The following is a 21,707-nucleotide window of genomic DNA, read 5'->3' as shown; positions in this document are numbered from 1 at the left end:
CCTCGAGGATTTACCCATTGCTATATCTCACGAAATAATAGAGATATCAAAATCCTGGTTTTATAATAAGATTCATAGGGATAAGAACTACAATTACTTCATTTTATAAAATACATAGGTACATAATATGTGTTATATACTGTCTTATAAATTATAATTATACCTATATAATATATATTTATTGACGTATTCCATAAATACAAAATTCTCATGAGATCTATGAAAACATTTTGAGTAGCATTAATTAACATTTACCATGTAGACTAATGTCTCAATTGTGGCACTTATATACTCTGTCTCAAGAGACAATAATCATTTTTTGGCTTTTGTATGTTGAAAATTCCGAGAACTACGTGATCACGTTTATCTGGGTCGTCGGTGAGAGATACGTAGCACTGACGAAAATGGTTGGCCGATTGATTATTCTCTTTTGAGATCAGTTACATTTTTATTATCATATGGGTGTATACATTTTGTTTTAAATAGCATTATAGTAATAATTTGTTTTGATACTTAGTAAAATGGTTAATGTTCTGAAGGATAAAGGCTAGAATTTGAACCTACATTTATGTATTCAATTATAAAGACCAACACTAGAACGGTAGAAACAACTTTTAAGTTTCAAAATATTCTAACAATTATTATATTTCATTTATTTATTTATTTATTTATATATTTTTTTAAAGCTTATTAAGGCTTCAACAACACAGGTTTTTAGCCTACTTTAATCAAAATTCATACAAGAAAAAGAAAGGAAAATATACATATGTGTACATTAAATTTTGGAACACATTTTACTACATTATTATATAGTTATTATTTACAATGGGTATTTAGTGTTTATATTATGGAAAAATTGTATTGATTGCAGCTGTGTTTTCATCTTTGAAGGATTGATAGAGTGATGCAGGATTTTGGAGTATCTTGCGTGCTTCAGTGTATTTGGGGCAGGTGATGACGATATGTTCAATTGATAGTTCATTTATTTTATTATTGAATATAATATAACATAATACACTCGAATTATTTTACATACATTTTAATCTTTTAAGCTTACTTCTTCATTTAAAATGTTGTGATTATAATTGTAATTTACTTAGGACCATATCGTTCACATTTTAAACTACCTATAATCTTTTTTCCATATAGTCAAATCAGTTTCAAAAGAATTAAATTATACATAATTTTTTAAGGTTAATACATTTGTATAGATATTGGTATAGGTACATAAATTATTGATATGATATACATAATACATATTAATATTGTTATGCTAAATTAAATTTTCTATTCAACTTATTGCTTTGATTTTTTCATAATAAATTTGAAATTTTCAGTATCTGTAAACATAATATGTTTTATCCAACGTAAATATTTAATTAAATACCCAATGACATGGTATTATCTAAATATAAAATGATTTATTTAACCATGTTATTTCATAAATATTTATACGGATGATGACTTATTTAACATAGTTCCATCTTCCAATTTTGCATTCGGTAAATATTCTGAAAATAATGTTATTCTAAATATAATACAAAACATCATGATTGTATATCAACAATGATATAATATTTAATTATTTTAAATTTGCGAATTATCTAGCAAGAGCATAAAACTAAATATGTATAAGAATGCGTAATAATTGAAATTTTCTATTTTTTATTTAAGATATTAGGTATATTTCTAAATTTTATTTAGCAAAGACTATTGTAATAACTATTAACATCATTTAAAATCTAAAATCATTTCGTCAAAATATTTTATTATATAATATCCGTAACTTATAATCAGTAACTACTGGCTGCAATATTTTTAGCTAATAGTCGGTAGGTATTTGGAAGAATACAACAGTTCTTAACTGTATTATATAATATAATTTATAGAGTCAAAAACGTACCTATAGGTTTACAATAATTATATTATGATAGTTATAATTTAATATCCATAAACCTGATGGTACGAAGTATAAATAACTCGCTTACTATTATTATAGTTGCTGATCATATCCATTGGCGTATAGCCTCCTGAAAAATTGAAATTTGGGTTTAACATAATATTAAGACATGTAGATGAAAGTTAGTACAATTTATTTTATACAGAGTTTTATAGGCTTATTACTTTATTATTATTTATAACTATGGTGTTTTTAAAATATTGTTAGTTGGTATTCGTTGTCCAATGCCTGAACTATGTATTATATTATAGCAGTAAACTTTGTGTTATTTATGAAAAACAAAGCCTGATTCACATTATAGTCCTCAAACAATATTATATATCTGTATATTGTTTTAATTTATATCAAGGTGATATTATTTCTATCCTAGTCTTCGGATTGCAGATTGCATATAAATTTTAAACGTTTTCATCGTAAAAATTATGCATCAATACTCACTTGATATGTTCATACAAAACGATGAAGGCGCAATCATTTCTAATATGAAAAGAACATAAAGCCATGTAATCTTAAACCCGATCATTATTTTGATTAGGTATTGGTTTCTAAACACAAATAAAAAATACAATTTTTTATGATGGAATACATAAACTTTGTGATAAATTAACTTGATAGTTTAAAACTTCAAAATATAGATCATTAATTGAAATAGAATTATATATTTATTAATAACAATGCATGCAATACTAAAATGTGGTCAACAATAAACCATTATATTATTATTTATTACACATCCATAAAATGTTTCTATGTAATAATAGTGAAAAATTATTATATATCTAAACAGAATGCAAGTTTAGCACCTAGTATAGCTATTCGATCACATTGCATTTTGTAAAATCTAAATTATTACATAGAAATACTTATTTATTACTATCGATATTTATACTTGCGGATAAAATAAAATAAAATAATTAATCGTATAAAATATTCATTTGATATTTAGTATTTACTTTTACTGAAATTATTAAAGTTCTAAATGTTATTTAAATAAGAATGATGTCGATTGAGAGAATACTATATCGCAGACAAACGCAGTTAGATACTACTATCTATTCTATTGGTATGATGATACCTCATATTATATCTAATACTTTGTATACTTTGTATTACTCACTTTTTTATTTAAACAAACCTTCGTTTCTTTGTGAATATGAATTGTTTGAATATTAACTCACTAAAAGATAGATACAATTTTGTTTGTTCATGTGTAAGGCGTAACATTTTTAAAACAAATGTTTCTATAATTTTTATGAAAATGCAATAACTAAATAACCATTATGTGTGTTTAGATTTTTATTTAAATTTAATTTTTCCTCTCCATTATCTTATTGTTGCCTATTCTATAATGTATATAATTTAATAATTTCTTATAATAATTCAATTTTGGTAATGATAACAAGGAAAACAATTCCATTAAAATGATGCTAGTCGATCACTGTATTGAGTTTACTTCAGTGGTGGTCCTACGGGGGTTCGATCCACCCATCGCCCGACGCCCCCCCCCCTTGGTTAAATATAAAATTATTACATAAAATAAATTTTTTTATGACTTCTGTTTTTGAGTACTTATTGTATTTAATGTGAAAAATATTTCATTGTAGGCTACATTTTATTATTAATCATATGACACCATTAATTATAAGAAAAATATTCCTTTAAAATGATACTGTGTATCATAGTATTAACTATCGGTTAATTATTTTTAAGAGTAAATACAAATTTATACCTTATAAATAAGACTACAATATTATTGAGTTGAAGGTGAATATATAATAGATTACAGTACTTGTGTGTCATAATTTTAAGGAAGCCAATCATTGTATCAAAATAAAACTGTTTAAAATTTATGATAAACATCATATAATTAATGTGTAGTCAATTTAATTAATTAAAAAGATTCTATATTCATAACTTAATGAGTGAATTTCATAGGCTCCAAATCATACCCGTTTTCAACTAAATTCATAGTCGTTTTTCATTAATAATAAAATATTATTTTTTGGGTGACATTTATTCCTAATAATTAAATAATATTGTTAATTTTAATAATTTTAATAATTGTAATCTGTTTGGAATGATTTTGGATTTAGTATTTTCAAATTTTTATAAGATACTTCTAATTACCTCTATCAATATTATAGTTGATCCGTTAGTTAGGTTAGGCTATTATGACTATTAGATATTGTATTAGGGCCATTAGGGGTTACAGTTGGTGCGGACGAAACGCTTGTTGGAGTTGGTTCAAACACTACGTGTATGTGTAGCAAGTATTTGTTACTAAGAACCCGAGTGGTCACACATGTGGTAACTAGTAACACTGGCCAGTGCTGGCACTCAAAAGTTAGAGTACATCAATGGCTGAAGCCAGATTGAATCTCACCAAGCCACATCATTAATATTTATATACAACGTGTTATTTTAGAACTTAAATTAAAATTTAGATTTGGAAAACAAATCGGTTAAACAGGGGTTTTGACAAGTGAACAATGTTTTTGACTAGCAGTCGTTTTGTCTTTGTGTAAGAAATGGGTAGATAACTATGTTGATAGCATAATATAGGTATACATGTATACCATCATGAGACTCATTTCCATTAGTATATAGTTAGTGCACCTAAATTATACATAATATAATATAGTTTCCCGGTAGGGAAAATGGACTCAGTATACGCACCTACACCTCTTATCAATAACCATTCCCCATAAACTCTCACGATAACATAAACAGGGTGATTTTTTTATCATGAACCAGTCAATATATCGATAAATAATTTTTTTTTTAATTTTAGGTTTTACTATTTATCACTGTGTAATTTTGATAATTTTAACTACATCCCTTATTCGATAAAGCACTATCAACTTTCGATTTGCTAATGGCAATTTGTAAAAAGTGTTTAATCGAATAAAGTAGGTAGTTAAAATTATCAAAATCATAACATAGTGTTAAATAGTAAAACCTAGAAAATTAAAAAAAAATTCTGACTGGTTTTTGATAAAAAAAATCACCGAGTACATTAAGTATTATTGTTCATAATAGTTTCCCTTACTTTTTTACTTTATAATTTCATGTCAATCCTTTAAGCTGTACTTTTATGTTGTAAATAGAATAATATAGGTAACTGCAGAAACATGGTTAATATTGTAATTATGAAAATGAGGGAAACGAATCCATAATATTATGCTTATCGCCTTTGTTGTATCTAAATAGTCTTTTCAAGATGCCAGGTTGCCATAATATTTTTACTTCTGAAATGCCTTTGTATATATATTTTACGAGCATTAGTATACAATATATGGTATAACTACCTTTTTCCCCTTTTTTTTTCTTTTGTATCCTTTTGTAACCTAACCAGAGAAGGAACCGCGTTAGCATTACTTCTCTTCTGACTCCCATCGTTTATCGATAACAATAACATCGACAATTTTATTATTAGTGGTGGGACAATCCCCATCTCACTAATATTACAACAACCTTTTTACAATAACAATTTTTACAGACTATGGTATAACTAACCTAGTGAGTAGTGTTAATTACCTACTATTGTAACTGAAATAATATGTCAAAAGTTCCTAAATGTTTATACTTATTTAACATTTAATTTTCTGTTATAATGTAGTTTCAGTAACAATTTGTTACATACGTGTCGTCAAAACCGACATATTTTCTGTTTAATTATTAATTATTATTGTTCATATCTTAGGTTTTTATCCAACGTTTGTTCATTATGCAAACTGGCCTACACTTATTCAATGCCTTCAAATCAAACAATTTTTGGTGTGACTGACTTGAGATCTGTTTCAAGATGTTCATTCTGAATCTGAATACTAAATTTAAAACGATGTAATACAATAATGCCAATAACAGATAATGAAATTATTTGAAAGATATTATTGCATTTATTGACATTGTAGAGACGATTTTTTTCGGAAATTGCGCAAAAACGAGCCTGGAATCCGGATTAAGATTTTTGAGGTCTCGATATGAAATTAAAAAAAAAAAATATGTATGGATATAAATGTACTTTTATTCTCATAGAACTCATAGAAGTATTCAATTAAAAAATTGTTCTATAGCTTTTTTTGGAACAAATTTAATGTTTGTATTTTGTATCATATCGTTTAAATTTAAAAGCATTAAATGTTTTATTTTCAGTATCTAAATTTTATTTAAGTATAAATATTTTTCTTCAAATTAAGGGTTAAAGTTATGTATTTTCTCTTGCGTATAATATTTAATAAATAATAATAAATAGGTAAAATATTATAAATGTACGGTGAAAAATATCAAGTTTGGCACTTCGGTAGCCATACTCCCGCCCTAAATCTAGGCTTGCGCATTAACATACAAACTGAAATCGTTTAATCGGTGAAAAGGTTGTACAAATAATTCATATATACACTAAAACAAGTGTTAAGCAGTAGTTAGTTGTGTAACTCTATTCTCTATTATTTATTAAAATATATAAATCATTTGACTATTTGAGGTAAAGACAAATAAAGAATTCTAATGCTTAGAAACATTTAATAAATTGTTATATACTAAATTTAAGTAATATGCATGTGTTAATAATTTAATATGGTATTTTATTTTTCAATTAGTAAGTTATTTCCCACAAAGGAAGTTATGCATTAAGTCGTGAATATATAATATATATAATATTATATAATAATATATAATATTGTAGTATTAAAAAAATTTTTTTTTTTGTTATAATAATATACAGGAAAGTTTAAAATGTATTTATTTATTTTATAGAAATCAATAATGATTGAATTTAAGAAAATATGGGTTTACGTTTTGTTCGTAGTGGCAGTGTTTGTGTCGTCGTCATATGAGATGAGCATATTAAGTGAGTATTAATTTGATACATCATTTTCACGATTAAAAAATCTGGAGATATAATTTAATTTTTTTTGAAAGCAACTCAGGGGTCAGAATCTCTCATATTCCCTCCGAAATATAATCAACACCACCCCAATTTAAATTAAATTATACTACAACTGTTCACTGCTTAGGCAGCAGTCTACATATTTAGATAGGGTCACTGGGACAGTTGGAAAAATAACTCAATAATTTCAATACCAGTTAGTCCGGTAGGTTTGAGGACATGCAGGAATACAATACACACTCTACAAACTACCTTTACAATATGATAAAAATAGGTTGATCACATATTGCAAAGGTTTCTATAAAATAAAATTATGTAATGTGAATCAAGTTTTATAAAAAAATAACAAATACTAATACCCAATAGGTAAGTAATAGTCCAGCCATTGTATTATTAATACCAATAAATTAAATTACAAAAATGTCATACATAAATTTGCGAATAAAATAATTAATAAGTTTTATCTAACTTTCATCTCCCAAGTCTTAGTATTATGTTAAACCCAAATTTCAATTCTTCAGAAGCCCATACGTTGTTGAATACGGTTAACAAATATCATGATAGTAAGCGAGTTATTTATACTTCATACTTCGTAGCTTTATGAATATTAAATGATGACTTTCATAACACAATTATTGTATCCCTACCTAATTTGTATTTTAGATTCTGATTTATTATAATAGTAAATTCTTTTATTAAACTTATTCAAAATTATGTTATTTTCAGATGCTAAACTAGATATTGATGATGGTGATGATCAAACCGAATCAGCAGCCGTATAAAAATTAACAAAATAATAATTGATCAGTTTAAATAAAGTATTTTATATGTCAATAATATGTAACATATAATAAGGGATTTAATTACATATTTACGTACCTACTTTATGTTTAAGTACACTTCTATAGATACAGACAATTTCCAATTGATTAAAAAAAAAAACAAATAAATGAGTTTGATAGAAAAGTTTATGCAGCACAACAATATTAATTTTCTATAATTTAATCATTGTAAAAAATATCAATTCATCCAAAATAAACTTTATTAACAATTTTCACTTAATATTTGTTGTATTTTTATTATAATAAAACAATTGATATTATATATCTACCTAACCTATAATTTTAAGCTAAACCTATAATAATTCAGGGCGGCGGTAGTGATACGAAGTTAAATAAAAAAAAAAAGCGGGTAAGTCGTGTATGTCGCTCTGCTGTACAGTAGGTTACAAGTGGGTTACTGTAATGGATGGAATTAAATTTGAATCCAATGATATTATATCATTGTATACAAAAAACGATTCTGAGCGAAGACGGTTTATCTGTCTAGGATATATTATAGATTATTAAAAATTTTCAAATCTTAGATTTAAAAAGGAAAATTTTTATGAATTTCTAGATTGAAATAATTTGCGAATTTTCGTGATTTTTACATATGTTGTCAAAATTCAAACTTTAAATGCTTGTAAAAAAAAAATTGTGACTACGCATTTCTTTTATTTTTCAATTTTTATTGTAAAAATATATTATGAGCCTTGTATTAAATTTTCAAATCTTAGATATAAAAAGAAAATTTTTTATGAATTTCTAGCTTAAAATAATTTCTGTATTTTCGTGATTTTTACATAATATGTTGTCAAAACTCAAACTTTGAATGCTTAAAAAAAAAATTGTGACTATGTATTTCTTTTATTTTTCAACTTCTATTGTAAAAATATGTTAGGAGACTTGTATTAAATTTTCAAATCTTAGAATTCAAAATAAAAACTTTTATGAATTTCTATCTAAGATAATTTGAACATTGCCGTAATTTTTACGTATTTAGTCAAAATTTGAACTTTAATGCTTATAAAAAAAAATCGTGCCTACGAATTTTTAATATTTTTTAACTTCTATTGTTACAATGTGTTAGAAGCCTTGTATTAAATTTTCAAGCTTTTCTACCGAACAAATAAATTTTTATCGATATTTATAGAAAAAAAAACTAAAAAAGTTGAAAAATTAAAATGTCAGTAAACAGCTCAAAACAAATCTAAATATTTTGAAAATTTTATCAAATATATAAAACGCCTATATAAACATTCAGTGAAAATTTCAAGTATCTGCAGTAATTTATTTTAGAGTTACACCAAAATAAGGAAATCGCTAAAAGTGAAAATCCAATGTTGTAAAAATTTAAATTTCAAATGCTCATAAGAATTGAATTTGAATTTCCGGTGGAATTTTTATTTGTGATAAAGATTGAAAAACTTGTAAGGAATCTTGTATTAAATTTTTAAATCTTAGATTTAAAAAGAAAATTTTTTATGAATTTCTAGCTTAAAATAATTTGTGAATTTTCGTGATTTTTACGTATTTTGTCAAAATTCAAACTTTGAATGCTTATAAAAAAAAATTGTGACTATGAATTTATTTTATTTTTCAACTGCTATTGTAACAATATGTTAAGAGCCTTGTATTAAATTTGCAAGCTTTTCTGCCTAACAAATAAATTTTTATCGATATTAATTTTAAAAAAACTAATAATGATCGAAAATTTGAAATGCCTATGAATAGTTCAACTTAAGTCGAAATTTTTTGAAAATTGCATGATGGATAGAATATACTTATATAAACATTAGGTGAAAATTTCATGTATCTATGGTCATTTGTTTTAAAGTTACATCAAAAACCAAAATCGATTTTGTCGAAAAATGAGTGTGCGTAAAATTTCCCGTTTTTCCCTAATTTTTAGTTTGTTTTTCTCAATTATTTAGAAAAGTATTAAGAATTTTTTACTTTTGACCCCCCAAAGTACCAACTAGATTCACTTTCTGATCGAACGAGGTACTGAAGTCAAAAATCGAAGCATTTTTACTGCCCCAAAACGTGATGACAGACACAAAAAAAAAAAAAAAAAAACACACATCATGGTAAAATCAATACATTCATCGCTCCACTCAGAATCTAAAAGAGAAGATGTCACGACCGTAGTACATTACACGAGCCAGATTATACGCATTGAAAGTGTGTAAATTTGCCCATTTTATTTAGCCAGGCCTATAGAGCTGATTAATGGACAGAATAGTCCGTTTGTGGTATCAATAGATCGGGCACGGTGTGCAGATTATACCTTAGGCGTTAAAAATAAATAAATGTTTGGAAAAAAGATTATCATTAAAATCATTAACGGCGTATGTTTTCAAATAAAATATACCTAGTTATAATCATAATATTTTAGATGAGGAAATCAACTTTAAATGAATGAATGTAGTAGGAACTTTAATTGGAGAACGAGGATTAAAACGAATATTATTTATATCGGAGATGAATAGAAAATATGTATATTATCAACTGAGTGAAGATATGACGACTGTAACTTTACAATAGAAAGCTAGCTATTTATTTTAAATTTTTTTATTGATCATAACCTCAGAAACTATGGCCATTATAGCTGTTTGTTAGGAGAAACATTTGATTTGGAATACGTAATTGCAGATTATATGAATAATAATATGTTGTTAAATGGCTTGTATAATAATGCATAGATTTTATATTGTTATGAAAAATAAACGGATTTAGAGTAAATAACTATATGATTTGTAAAATATACAAGCGAATAATATGAATATTAGGCGATTATTTTATATTTTTTTTTTTAACGTTCTGCAGGAATTGTTCAAATACGCACAAATGTCGGAGCACAACACATTCCGTTAACTATAAAAATAACAACCATTTTGTTGTTTTCTTACAAAATGTGTTTGTGAATTCATAAGAAAAATACTAAAATTAAAAAAAAAAACATATAAACGAATTATACTTTATTATTTAAAAAAAATATTCAAAATCGATTGTTGCATTATATATGTATTTTGTAAAGTATATCCATTATACCCAATATACCCATTATATGTCCCTCTTCTTTTTTTTAGATTTTATTATATAGATTATTTTTTTCTAAAAATTTAAGAACCTGTGCGGTGGTGGTAGCGTCCGATCCGAGAGCTGCGTCCAATGTGATGGGTACGTTTGAATTTCTTCATTCATCCGTAAATTATGGTATTCAGTGATTATGTGGCAATAAACTGTTAGTTCATTCCACAATAAATACACAGTGGTTTTTCTCCCTTTTCCATTAGGTATTTATGTGTAACACGGTTGTGGCCGATGCGAATTCTGTTTATGATATCCCTTCTATTCTGGGGGAATTCTGCCAGCTGTAGATTGTGTTTTTTATTCTTGTGTCCCTCTTAATTTCTACAAATACACATAATATACGTTATACTGACTCATCATTATTACGGTATGTTGAACATTTTCTAAATTTTAATGACTCAGTATTATTTTCTGCATTCTCTACAACCATTTAAATGTCTTCGTTGTAATTCCTTAATGAAAAAATTACAATTTTTAAAATAATTCTTAAAATCTGTACTTATCCTGGCGTTTTCCATGTTCTTTTCCACGTTTGTAAGCCAATTTAATCCACGATTGTTTTTCAGGCAATTCTTAACCTTCTGATAATTGTCTTTTTTATTGTTATTGTTTATTCGTCAAGTAATGCACATTGCTGAAGAATGAATACTATTTAAGATAATATATCAGAACATTAAAATGTAATATTGTATAAGCATAACTTCGTATATTTTTTAGAAATATAATTGTATGAACTAATTTCTGACTGGTAAAAAACAGTCGGAATTGACAATTAAATACATTTTTTATAGGTATTTATAAATGAGGGGAATGAATTTTGCTTTTAATACCAAAGACACAAATAAGAGTATTTATGTGATAACAACTAATAATGTATAAATATAACTGCTGACCTCCCCCCTCCTCTTAGTACGCTATTGAAAATCGAAAATGTTTATGATTCCAGTGAATTTCACATACTTATAAAAAATGATATTTACCAACCCATAATGCCACATAATTTATAATCACATAAATTATTTTCAAATCATTTTTTTCTATTAACCAAATTATTTTCATTATGAAAGTCGTTGAAGTTCGATAATGCTAGGTAAATAAGATGCAACTTATTAAAATATACGTACTAATAACGTAATTTATTAAGAAATATATAAAAATAAGTAGGTACTGAACTATGGTTAAATTATAAAGATAAGTATTTAAAATACATATTCATAAATTATTGTTACTCAAGTTTAAAAATATATTAATTTATTATTGCTTAAGTATAATAGACAAACCATGACAATCGCAATTGATTTATCATTTAAAGTTTGAACAAAAATCTAAATTACAGAATTCATTAATTTTAGATATCTTGATTAAATTTTATTTATTTTTGTACCTATTTCAACAACAAAATTAATCATCACCTAAATTATTAGAAAATTGGAAACAAATTTCAAACTTCCGTTTTAAACAACGATAAGTATTTACAATACAAATTATTACATAATATAAACCACAGTATAGCTTTAACAATAATAATAATAATAATTAAATTAAATTAAATAACAATAGGTATATAATTATAATAGATGATAATGACAGTTACATATCATCTAATTCTATGAATTAATTTAAATTAATAATTATCTAATATTTTGGATTTTGGATACCTATTGGATACTTATTGTATTTATATTTTCATTCATTTTAATTACTCAATTGAATTTATATTATTTAGGAAATACTCTAGCAGAACCATAATAAATGTTATTTTTAACGATTTTACAAATAATTATTTGATAAATGTTAAATGTGGTACCTAAGAAATCATAATAACAATGATATTCTATAAATAACTATAATAATTCAGTTAAATAATTTAATAATTAAAAATTAAAGAACTCCAATCTAAATCTTCTGTATTACCCTGACAATCCAGATTGCCATAATTGTTGGGATTATCAGAGTTAAATCAATTTTCCTTATAATTAAAATTTCGGATTTCTGTCAAACTCAAATCCAGAAACTCGGTATTGGACACAGCTATTATTATTTCATTAAATTTCAGTTGGATGTTGATCATTGTCCAACGTTATGGTAACACTGGGAATGTTTTGGATTGCAGTCTTGTGCGATGATGAGCAATCGTCTTGGGTCTGATTTTGTGTGGTTGTGGTTGTGGTCGCAGTTGGTCTTCCGCGATGCACATTTGACATGTCATCATTGTACTGGTACTCAACGCTGAACACAGTGGGTATAGTGGACTGACCACTGCTAGTATTATACCCGGTGCTAGTCGAAGGCAACCACGGTTGTGGTTGATAGTAAAGTTCGTTTCGCGTTGCTTCCTCGTACGATGGCGGCGGTGTCGGACTGTTTGGGTACTGGAGATCAGGAGTTTTTAGGACTTGGTTGTTGTCAGAGTTCATTGTCGAGACTTCTCCCTGAAAAATAATAATACATTTAATATGAGAATAAGCAACTATAATATTAAAATACAGAGTAATCGCTCTTTGAATAGGTTACTAGGAAAGGTATCTAAAACCTCAGAGATATATTTAGAGTTTTTACGTCTTAGATAAAGTTTTAATGCAATCCAAATTTGAAATTCCCACTTAAAAAAAATGCAAGTACTACTAATTTATTTAAATTCAACAATTTTTGAAGAACTTACAAACACCCCATACGTTTGGTAGGCTTATACAAGTAAAATCTTCTAGTTTCTTGATCATAAAATTATGTTTAAGTCTAGGAACTTAAAAGAAATAATAAAAAGTGTATTTTTTTAATTTGTCACACTATATTAAGTATGTAAGGTTATTAGTTTATCACAATATATTTTGTAAATTACCACGACTATAAATATCTATAATAGTAATTAGTATATTATCTATATAATTATATAGATATGTAATTAAACCTTTAAGTATCTACATTCTACATCATCTTAACTTCTACAGAAAAATCAGCTCCCCTAATGACTGTCCTCTTCTGCAGAAATACCTTGATTATTTCTGTAACTGAGATCTACGTTATATACCTAATAAATGTATTTATTCAGAAGCCACTCAACCCTCTTTTACTCTTATACCCTTAATATGACTCTTCATTCAAGTATGTATGCTTTGCACCGAGAGTCTTAACTTTTACTTTACCCAAACCACCTCAATCTATCATTTAAACACCATGTTAACATAACTGATGATGTACTATAGTAGAACCATGAAAGTCTTGGGCTTCATTTTAATCATTTAATGCGATATACTAAATTGTTCTCTCTGTCACCGATGTTTTTACTTTTCCCCCATTTGATCCGTTTTAGAATAATATGATTTCGGTGAAAAATTTTAACAGTAGAAGGAGGGGCTTTAAAAAAATTAAAATTTTATTTTATTTTGTCAATTATATAAAATTTTAAATTAATTATAATATTAGTGAAAAAATCAACAAAGAAAGAGGACGGGCACTTGGTAATATTGGTATTAAGGTTTAAAAGTACATTTATGAATAATTGTGCAGATAGTTATAATTATAAGCTATAAATAATTATTCGGAAAACATATAATTAAAAAACTAATTTAAAGGCTATTTAATTAAAATGTTATAAAGATTATTTTCACATACCTACCTAAACAAGCGGTGATCAAATACTAACAAATTTTAACGAGCGCTATTATATATATACTTTATAGTAAAATTCAACGTTTTAGAATTAGAATTAAGAAACAATACTTTAGATAATTTCGTTAAAATGTTCTTATTTAGGTTAGCTAACCTAGCCTAACCTAACCTTACCTATCATTATATTAAAAGAGCTCCATGATATACGTTTTTAGCATAAATATATATGTATAATATTATGTTTACAGTATTCAACAATATATTATATAATAGTACCTAAATATATGCATAAAATATACTTGAGATTTAACATTTATACAGAGAAGTAACTTACTATAAATTAAATAAACATTCCTTTTGGGATTTTTAATGAGAATCGATTATCAAATTTAATATAAAAAAACGTCCCTATCCACACTAAACAACACGCAAAATAGTGGTCTGCCTACATTTAATGAGCAAGGAATGTTTGATTTTTTTTTTTTTGATATTTCATCAAAACATTTTATATAATATACAATAATTGTATATTAGACTTTTTTAATCCATTTTTTTTAGTATACATCATAGGCTTGTTATATTTTGCATACCTATGAAAAATTCCTGCACGCACCTATTTATGAGTGTGCTATTGCAATGTGGCGTGTTATCACCTGAATAATGTTATACGTGAATAATGAATATTTATAAATATATGACTATATTAATCGGACTTAATGTAATATACCTCACTCGTATAATATGTCACTAAAATTGAATACAAAAGCTAGAAGTGTTTATTAAAGAAATTTAAATTTAAATAATATCATTTTAAATTTTTTAATACTGTAAATTTTAAATCTGACATAAATTTATTTTGAAATATTCAATAAAAAAATACTCAATTTGTAAATCTTGTTTTTAGAAAAATTTGGTTGTAAAAACATGTATTTGAATTTTAAGTCATCTAATATATTTTACTATGTTTGAAATCTTATTATTTTGGATAAGTAAACTTGATTCAGTCGTAAAAAACATTTTAAATACTTAAATTCAAAAATAATTCGTTTTTGGACATCGTGCAGTGTAAGGAATATGATATTTTATTTTATTTTACTGTTAATTCACATACTTATAATAACTATACATATATTATAATTCTAAACTCATGATTTATATTTCATACATTTTTAGTGGCCCAATACGATAAAATAGCTGTTGCATCCTAAATAATATATATATATATATATAAGAATATATTATTATTATAATAATATATTTTGGTTCATAAATGAGCTATATATGAATTGATGTATAATTTATCTATAATATGTATATTTCCCAATACTCAAATGTCCACACAAATTCAAATTTAATGCCAATAATATGATCGTAAAATGTATCACTACAGAGGTACAATAATTTTGATTTTTAAAAGTCGATAAAAGAAAATACGATCGAACAAAATATTAAATGAAAATAACAACTGTGTTAGTCAAATATGCTTTTGCAAACACAACTTGTGTAAACCTACACAAGGTTGCAGCACTTGCAGCTGTAGATAATGATAAAAAAACAAAAATTACAAACTATATGAATTTTCAAGAAAACAACGATTCTTACAATACATTTTCAAAACTCTTTATGCGAACAGTATTACCAACGTATGAACCATTTTTATGAAAATAATAAAATTTATTATTATCCAATCACAATAGGTAATAATATATTTTAATTTAACTTATAAGCCTAACCTAAAAACATACAGCAATGAAATATCAAGAATTATATAATATTATTTACACTCGAAAGTTGAAAATTCAAATTATATACTATATTATATGTATTATGTACGTATTTACAAGCTCACTATTTCACTCAAATTTAAAATATATCATTTCACGCCATTTCAACTATAGCTGTGGACAGTTAAAAAACTTAATTATAAAATAAGTTTAATTAAATGTATTTATATACATAATTAAATAATAACACAAATTAGATATAATAATATATTATATTGCAAGACGTATACAAGTTGTATAATATAACGCAATCTAACCTGATTTCAGACTAGTTCTGCTCGTTCTTCAAAGTATACCTATCAATCGTATTAAACTATTAACTATGTGCTACTAGACATAATTTCCTCTTAACTGACAAAATCGATATAAGTAATCATCGATAGAATTTCCATCTTATCACAAAACTTTATGTACAGTTATTTTATCAGAATACTTACATCATTTTCACTTTTTATAATTTATAAAATAACTCATAACTATGACCAATTACCATATTATATTACATATTACCTATAGGCTAAAATTTATTATGCATATATAGAATTTACGAGTATGCTACTGCAGTCTAATACTTTTATTATAAAAAAATTACAGATAATATAATATAATATATTTTCAAGCTATTATCATCTCAACTATATTTAGATGGTTGATATTATATTTTAGTTCAATTGGACGAAAATCCGTTTTGAAAAATACTAAAAAAATTGTGTAAGTAATACTGCAAGGTCATCAACATAAGTTTGATACCAAACATATATAAATCTTATTTCGTGATTAGGAATTTAGGATTATGTAGGTGAGTATTAAATATAAGTACCTATAATCTATAGGCTCTTAAATATATCGACTTGTTATTAATTATAATCAAAAACGTAGATATTATAAATTTATAATGTCTGACGAAGTGATCTGTTAATAATTGAAATGATTTCGATGTCTGATAATGTAAAATAACATACAGATAATAATAAAGATTAATATTATAGACAAGGTTGGGTAAGATACTCAAAAAGCAGATCAGGGATACTAGGTAGGTATAGGTACTATCGATACTTGGCTTTAGAATATCGCGATACTAGAAAGTCGATGTATTTGAATAAAATTAGTCACAGTTTTTTAAAATTGATTGACTAGTTAGTAGGTGTATTACATTACTAATAAACAAAAATAAAACAAATTTCCATTCAATGTGCGTGTATTAAAAATATATATTATTGTTATAAATTATAATACATTAATACCACATTTGAAGCTGTAACAGCTTGTCAACTATTATTAATTTTGATAAAAGATTCTATATTAAATTATCAGATCACAATTAATAAGTAAATGATATATTTAAGAGCCTTTATGTTATGGTTTTTTAGTAATGGGTTGAAAATTATTTTTAATAGTCTACAGAAAATCACCTACGACTAGTAAAAAATGTATTACTTATTATTTATTATTATTATTATTTATTTTTTAGCGAAAAGCAGAATTATTGCATCACATTAATGCATCGAGTACCTATCGAGCACCTATCTATAATTTTGATGAACTTCTTTTAAGAAATACTTGATACATTGACTAAAATTGTATTGCGATACTTCACATAAATATATAATTGTATCAAGATACAATATACAATTATATCGAAGATACTGCCGCACCCTATCGATAGACATGTATTTCTAATTCAAAATTGTAGTCGATTTATTAGACGATAGAATCGTAGAGTATTGAAAGTGATGTTGATTTTTTAATGGAATGAGACGATAATTATAATAGGTGTATTATCTAATAATCAACAACTCGTATATACATAACGTTTTAAGCATTTCAAATATGTCCCCTTATTTTTATTTTTTTATTTTACAACTATTAATTTATACATTTTTTTTTTTTTTTTGACATGCAATTTTTTACCTGTTCAAATCAATTTAAAGAATTCGGACTGAATTAATTTTAAAGAGTAGAGAAAGTGGGGTTAACTTAAAATTTGGTGGGTTCTTACATTCCCAAAAAAATATCAATATGTATCATCATCCAACGAGTAGCCACTGCCCACTGGAATGAATTGAATTCATATATATACGAATATAGTGTATAATAATATTATTGTATACCGTGAGCTGTGTACTAGCTAGCTAGTGTGAAGGTAGTCCACGATAAACAAGAATTAATATGGTATAGACGCCGTATGTGATATACTATAGGTATACAATATGAATTTTGATGAATACCTTTGAAATATTTAGCATAATATTATGTACAGTTTAGCTGGTTTACTTTATACGGTGTCAACTATAGCTAACATACAATACGATTTTATAACAGGCATTGCCCAAGTTTAATCATACTCACGGCTTGATTCGAAGCAATTATGCTGGTGCTGAATTTCAGAACGAGAACAGTCGCGTAGTAGACGGCCGGCAACAGCACTAACGTGACGATGATCAACGGCACGACATGTACTGAAAACTTGGAGAAATGAAACACCGATAACAGTACCAGCAGCACGATTATGAATGCGATTATGTATTTCTTCAGGTGGTTAATCACAGACAACAACTCGTCGATGTTACCGCGATAAACTGCGTCAACCATGGCAGCGGCTCTATAAAGGAAAAAAATACATGTATAATATATTATATATACGTACAATTATATTTTATACTGCAGGTACGGTGGATAAAATGGGTCGATAAAATTTGTTTCAATAAAAAATAATGTGACGGACACGCATAATATGTTGATATAATATTTAGTATACCTACCACCTATATCTATAAGTATTAAATTAATATAACAATATTAAATGTATACAATATTTTAATTTTTAATGAAATAAAATACTGTGCTAGTTGTACGAAAAATTGTTGAGTGTAATCGACCAAATATAAATAATTTTTTTACAACTTCATTTTAATTATAGTTATAATGCGTTTACTTTCTTTTTATTATTATTATTATTACTATATAGAACGTTATCGAATGTCGGCGCGCCCATATACAATGACTCGTATTGTCTTATATATTAATTATAATACATTTTTTTATATAATTTTTTCGAATAAATATACGCTAAATATAGTATTCATATATACATATATATTATTTTGAATACAAATCAGAGGCTGATGTACTTATTTTACTTCGCTCGCTTTGTTGATGTGAAGTTCTACAAAAAATTAAAATATAAGATGATAAATTATGGAAACCGAAAAATGATTTCTACAGTTTTGCAGTTTAAACAATTGGCGGCATTCTATAACACTGACAGGTGACATTTCTACAAAAAAAAAAAAAAAAACGGTTAACTGTCATCTGTCTTTTTTTCTAACTTCTTAGTACAATCGAAAAGTTACAATATTCCAATAATGTACCATTTAGAAAATAATTATTTTATTTTATTATGTTATACATGAAACAACGAGTACTTCTTCAATCCAAAAATAAGTGTTCACAAAAAGATTCAATATAGAAACCTCCTATCTAGGAATAAAAACAAAATACACCACTATAACTAGCATTCTTCGCTTCACTCAGAATCTATGAAAACAGAGAACCGTAAACGTCAGTAAATATTTGCACTGTAGATAAACAGATAATACGATATATTATATTATAGAGAGTGGAACTACCATTTAATTTTCTATACAATAAATGTTTCTCATACCAGCAACAACGGTAATTGCATCATTATTATTACTATAATATTATCATATATATATGGACCTAAATACATTCGACAGTATAATAAATTATGAAACATTTGATAATATTATTATTATATTAATATTTGAATGGTCGTAATGACAATTAATAATATAATCATTTAATATATGTTTATCGTGTGTATGGCAGTATAAATAATTATTCATTAAAAAAAAAATAACTTTTACAGATTCCATTATCGAGTATAATTCATTTAAATCGATCAAAACTATTATCAAGCGCGTAAATATCTATATAGTTATACTTATTAGTCACAATAGTCCATCGAACAAGACTACTTCTTATTTAACACATATGGATATACCTAATACCTAATAATATATTGACTATTGTACACGGGTCACCAAAAAGTAGATAGGTAGTTTTATATTATTAAATATTTTAATATTATAAACTGTGGTATATATACAATAACATTATACATATAGACACATACATGGTTAACAGTTCGTACTTAGATGCAGACAGGATATTCAAGCAAGAAACAAATGCTCTTGGGAGTCGATAGCAATAAATTTAAGGGGAAAATAATAATCATAAATTATGTGAGTATACTTACCATTGTAACCGTACCTATTAAACTAATAAGTAATAGGTAACGCGTATCGGTTGGTCGCAAAAGGAACAATATAGAAGATTGAAGGAGAGTGGATTGAAACCTACAAGCATGTATGTATGTAGTTCGTTTAATATACCTTTCAACAGTATGTATAAAACAATGTACAAATAGATATTATAATAATGACTAACGAGGATTTGAATTTAATTCGTCCGCGCTAATCATCTATATCATTAAGTCTCGTTTACAAATCGTGTACCTATAGTCAAGTAATAAACTAATAAGTCAGTAGTCACGGACTATTATTTTTATAATGATGTTATTTAAATATACACACACAGTAACACAACATACAACACTCAACTTGGGTTGTTTACTAGATGATAAAAACCATGTATCTACTTGAGAGTTACTATTGTAAAATGGCGACAACAAATAGAAGGTACTCAAGATAATAACAAACGATAACCAAGGTGAATTATCATTCCACTAATTCATGGTCATCGTCATCATCATTATAATATTAACTGTATATCTATTATTATACTGCTATAAAACAAATTACGCAAGTGCTGTATATAGGGTGTTCACCTTTTTCGGATGACGCTTATATTATTATATTATGATTTAGATCAGCGTTTCACAAACTTTTCCTCCACCGGATCACTATTAAAGTAAAGACAAAATAATTTTGGAACCAGTAATATAAATAACTTAACCTAACAATATTAAATAATAATAATTCAAGCACCCTGAGGTTATGTTAGGTACACATTTTGGTACACACGCAGGCCCCTAGGGTTAGGGGTCCACCTCCGCTTTTGAATAAATTAAATTGCTATGTTGGAGTATAAACGATACAGGAACGGGTGGCAGTATTGTGATGAACAGTTCCCACCCGTTCCTGATTTCTGAACAAGAAAAAAAAGAAGGGCTAGAGCCGCTAGAGGTCCGCGGACCACAGTTTGGGAAACGTTACATTGTAGATCATACGTCTTGTCAGTCAACAATAAAACGGCCGAGATGTGAGACACGCGTGGCACTCACTCTGTGCGAAAATTATGACGTAGAAGTAGCTGGTACCTATTTTTTTTATGAAATTAAAAAATATATCGGTTTCAACATTGAAATGGCTACTGGATTAACTTGTGTATTGATTGACACTGCGTGGGGACGTGTAAACTACAAAATCAAACATTGTATACCTACATATATATATTTGGATTAAAAAAAAATTATCTTTGAAAAAATGTACATAGGCCTT

General features: G+C 26.3%; 1 protein-coding gene and 2 long non-coding RNA genes across 8 annotated transcripts; 2 read left to right on the top strand and 1 right to left on the bottom strand.

The window, feature by feature from the left end:
* Positions 1–627: 627 nt before the first annotated feature.
* On the bottom strand, positions 628–20,667 carry LOC107167986 (uncharacterized). Of its 6 annotated transcripts, none has more exons than XM_089226696.1 (7): positions 20,444–20,667; positions 19,293–19,438; positions 18,511–18,763; positions 10,806–13,200; positions 2,399–2,505; positions 1,989–2,030; positions 628–1,511 (listed from the first exon to the last, which is right to left on the bottom strand). In XM_089226696.1, the coding sequence occupies exons 3-4, from the start codon at positions 18,751–18,753 to the stop codon at positions 12,814–12,816; spliced, it is 630 nt and encodes a 209-aa protein (XP_089082822.1). In that variant the 5' UTR covers positions 18,754–18,763; positions 19,293–19,438; positions 20,444–20,667; the 3' UTR covers positions 628–1,511; positions 1,989–2,030; positions 2,399–2,505; positions 10,806–12,813. The 6 variants fall into 6 exon arrangements, with proteins under 6 accessions (XP_089082822.1, XP_089082823.1, XP_089082825.1 ...); XM_089226697.1 differs by having other exon boundaries at positions 19,302–19,438; XM_089226699.1 differs by lacking the exon at positions 19,293–19,438 and having other exon boundaries at positions 628–1,340; positions 1,431–1,511; positions 1,904–2,030; positions 20,444–20,660.
* Positions 6,362–7,913, top strand: LOC149055491 (uncharacterized). Its single transcript, XR_016191557.1, has 3 exons — positions 6,362–6,446; positions 6,719–6,812; positions 7,578–7,913. It is a non-coding gene; the product is annotated as an uncharacterized LOC149055491 (long non-coding RNA).
* On the top strand, positions 16,841–19,276 carry LOC149055490 (uncharacterized). Its single transcript, XR_016191560.1, has 2 exons — positions 16,841–16,872; positions 18,484–19,276. It is a non-coding gene; the product is annotated as an uncharacterized LOC149055490 (long non-coding RNA).
* Positions 20,668–21,707: the final 1,040 nt, after the last annotated feature.

Source organism: Diuraphis noxia, unplaced genomic scaffold (genome assembly GCF_037042655.1).
Source record: "Diuraphis noxia isolate RWA-SAM2 unplaced genomic scaffold, SU_Dnox_SAM2 contig0004, whole genome shotgun sequence".
In the NCBI taxonomy this organism is placed as follows: domain Eukaryota; kingdom Metazoa; phylum Arthropoda; class Insecta; order Hemiptera; family Aphididae; genus Diuraphis; species Diuraphis noxia.
The sequence above is the reverse complement of the archived record's forward strand: the minus strand, read 5'-3'. Positions and strand labels throughout refer to the sequence as shown.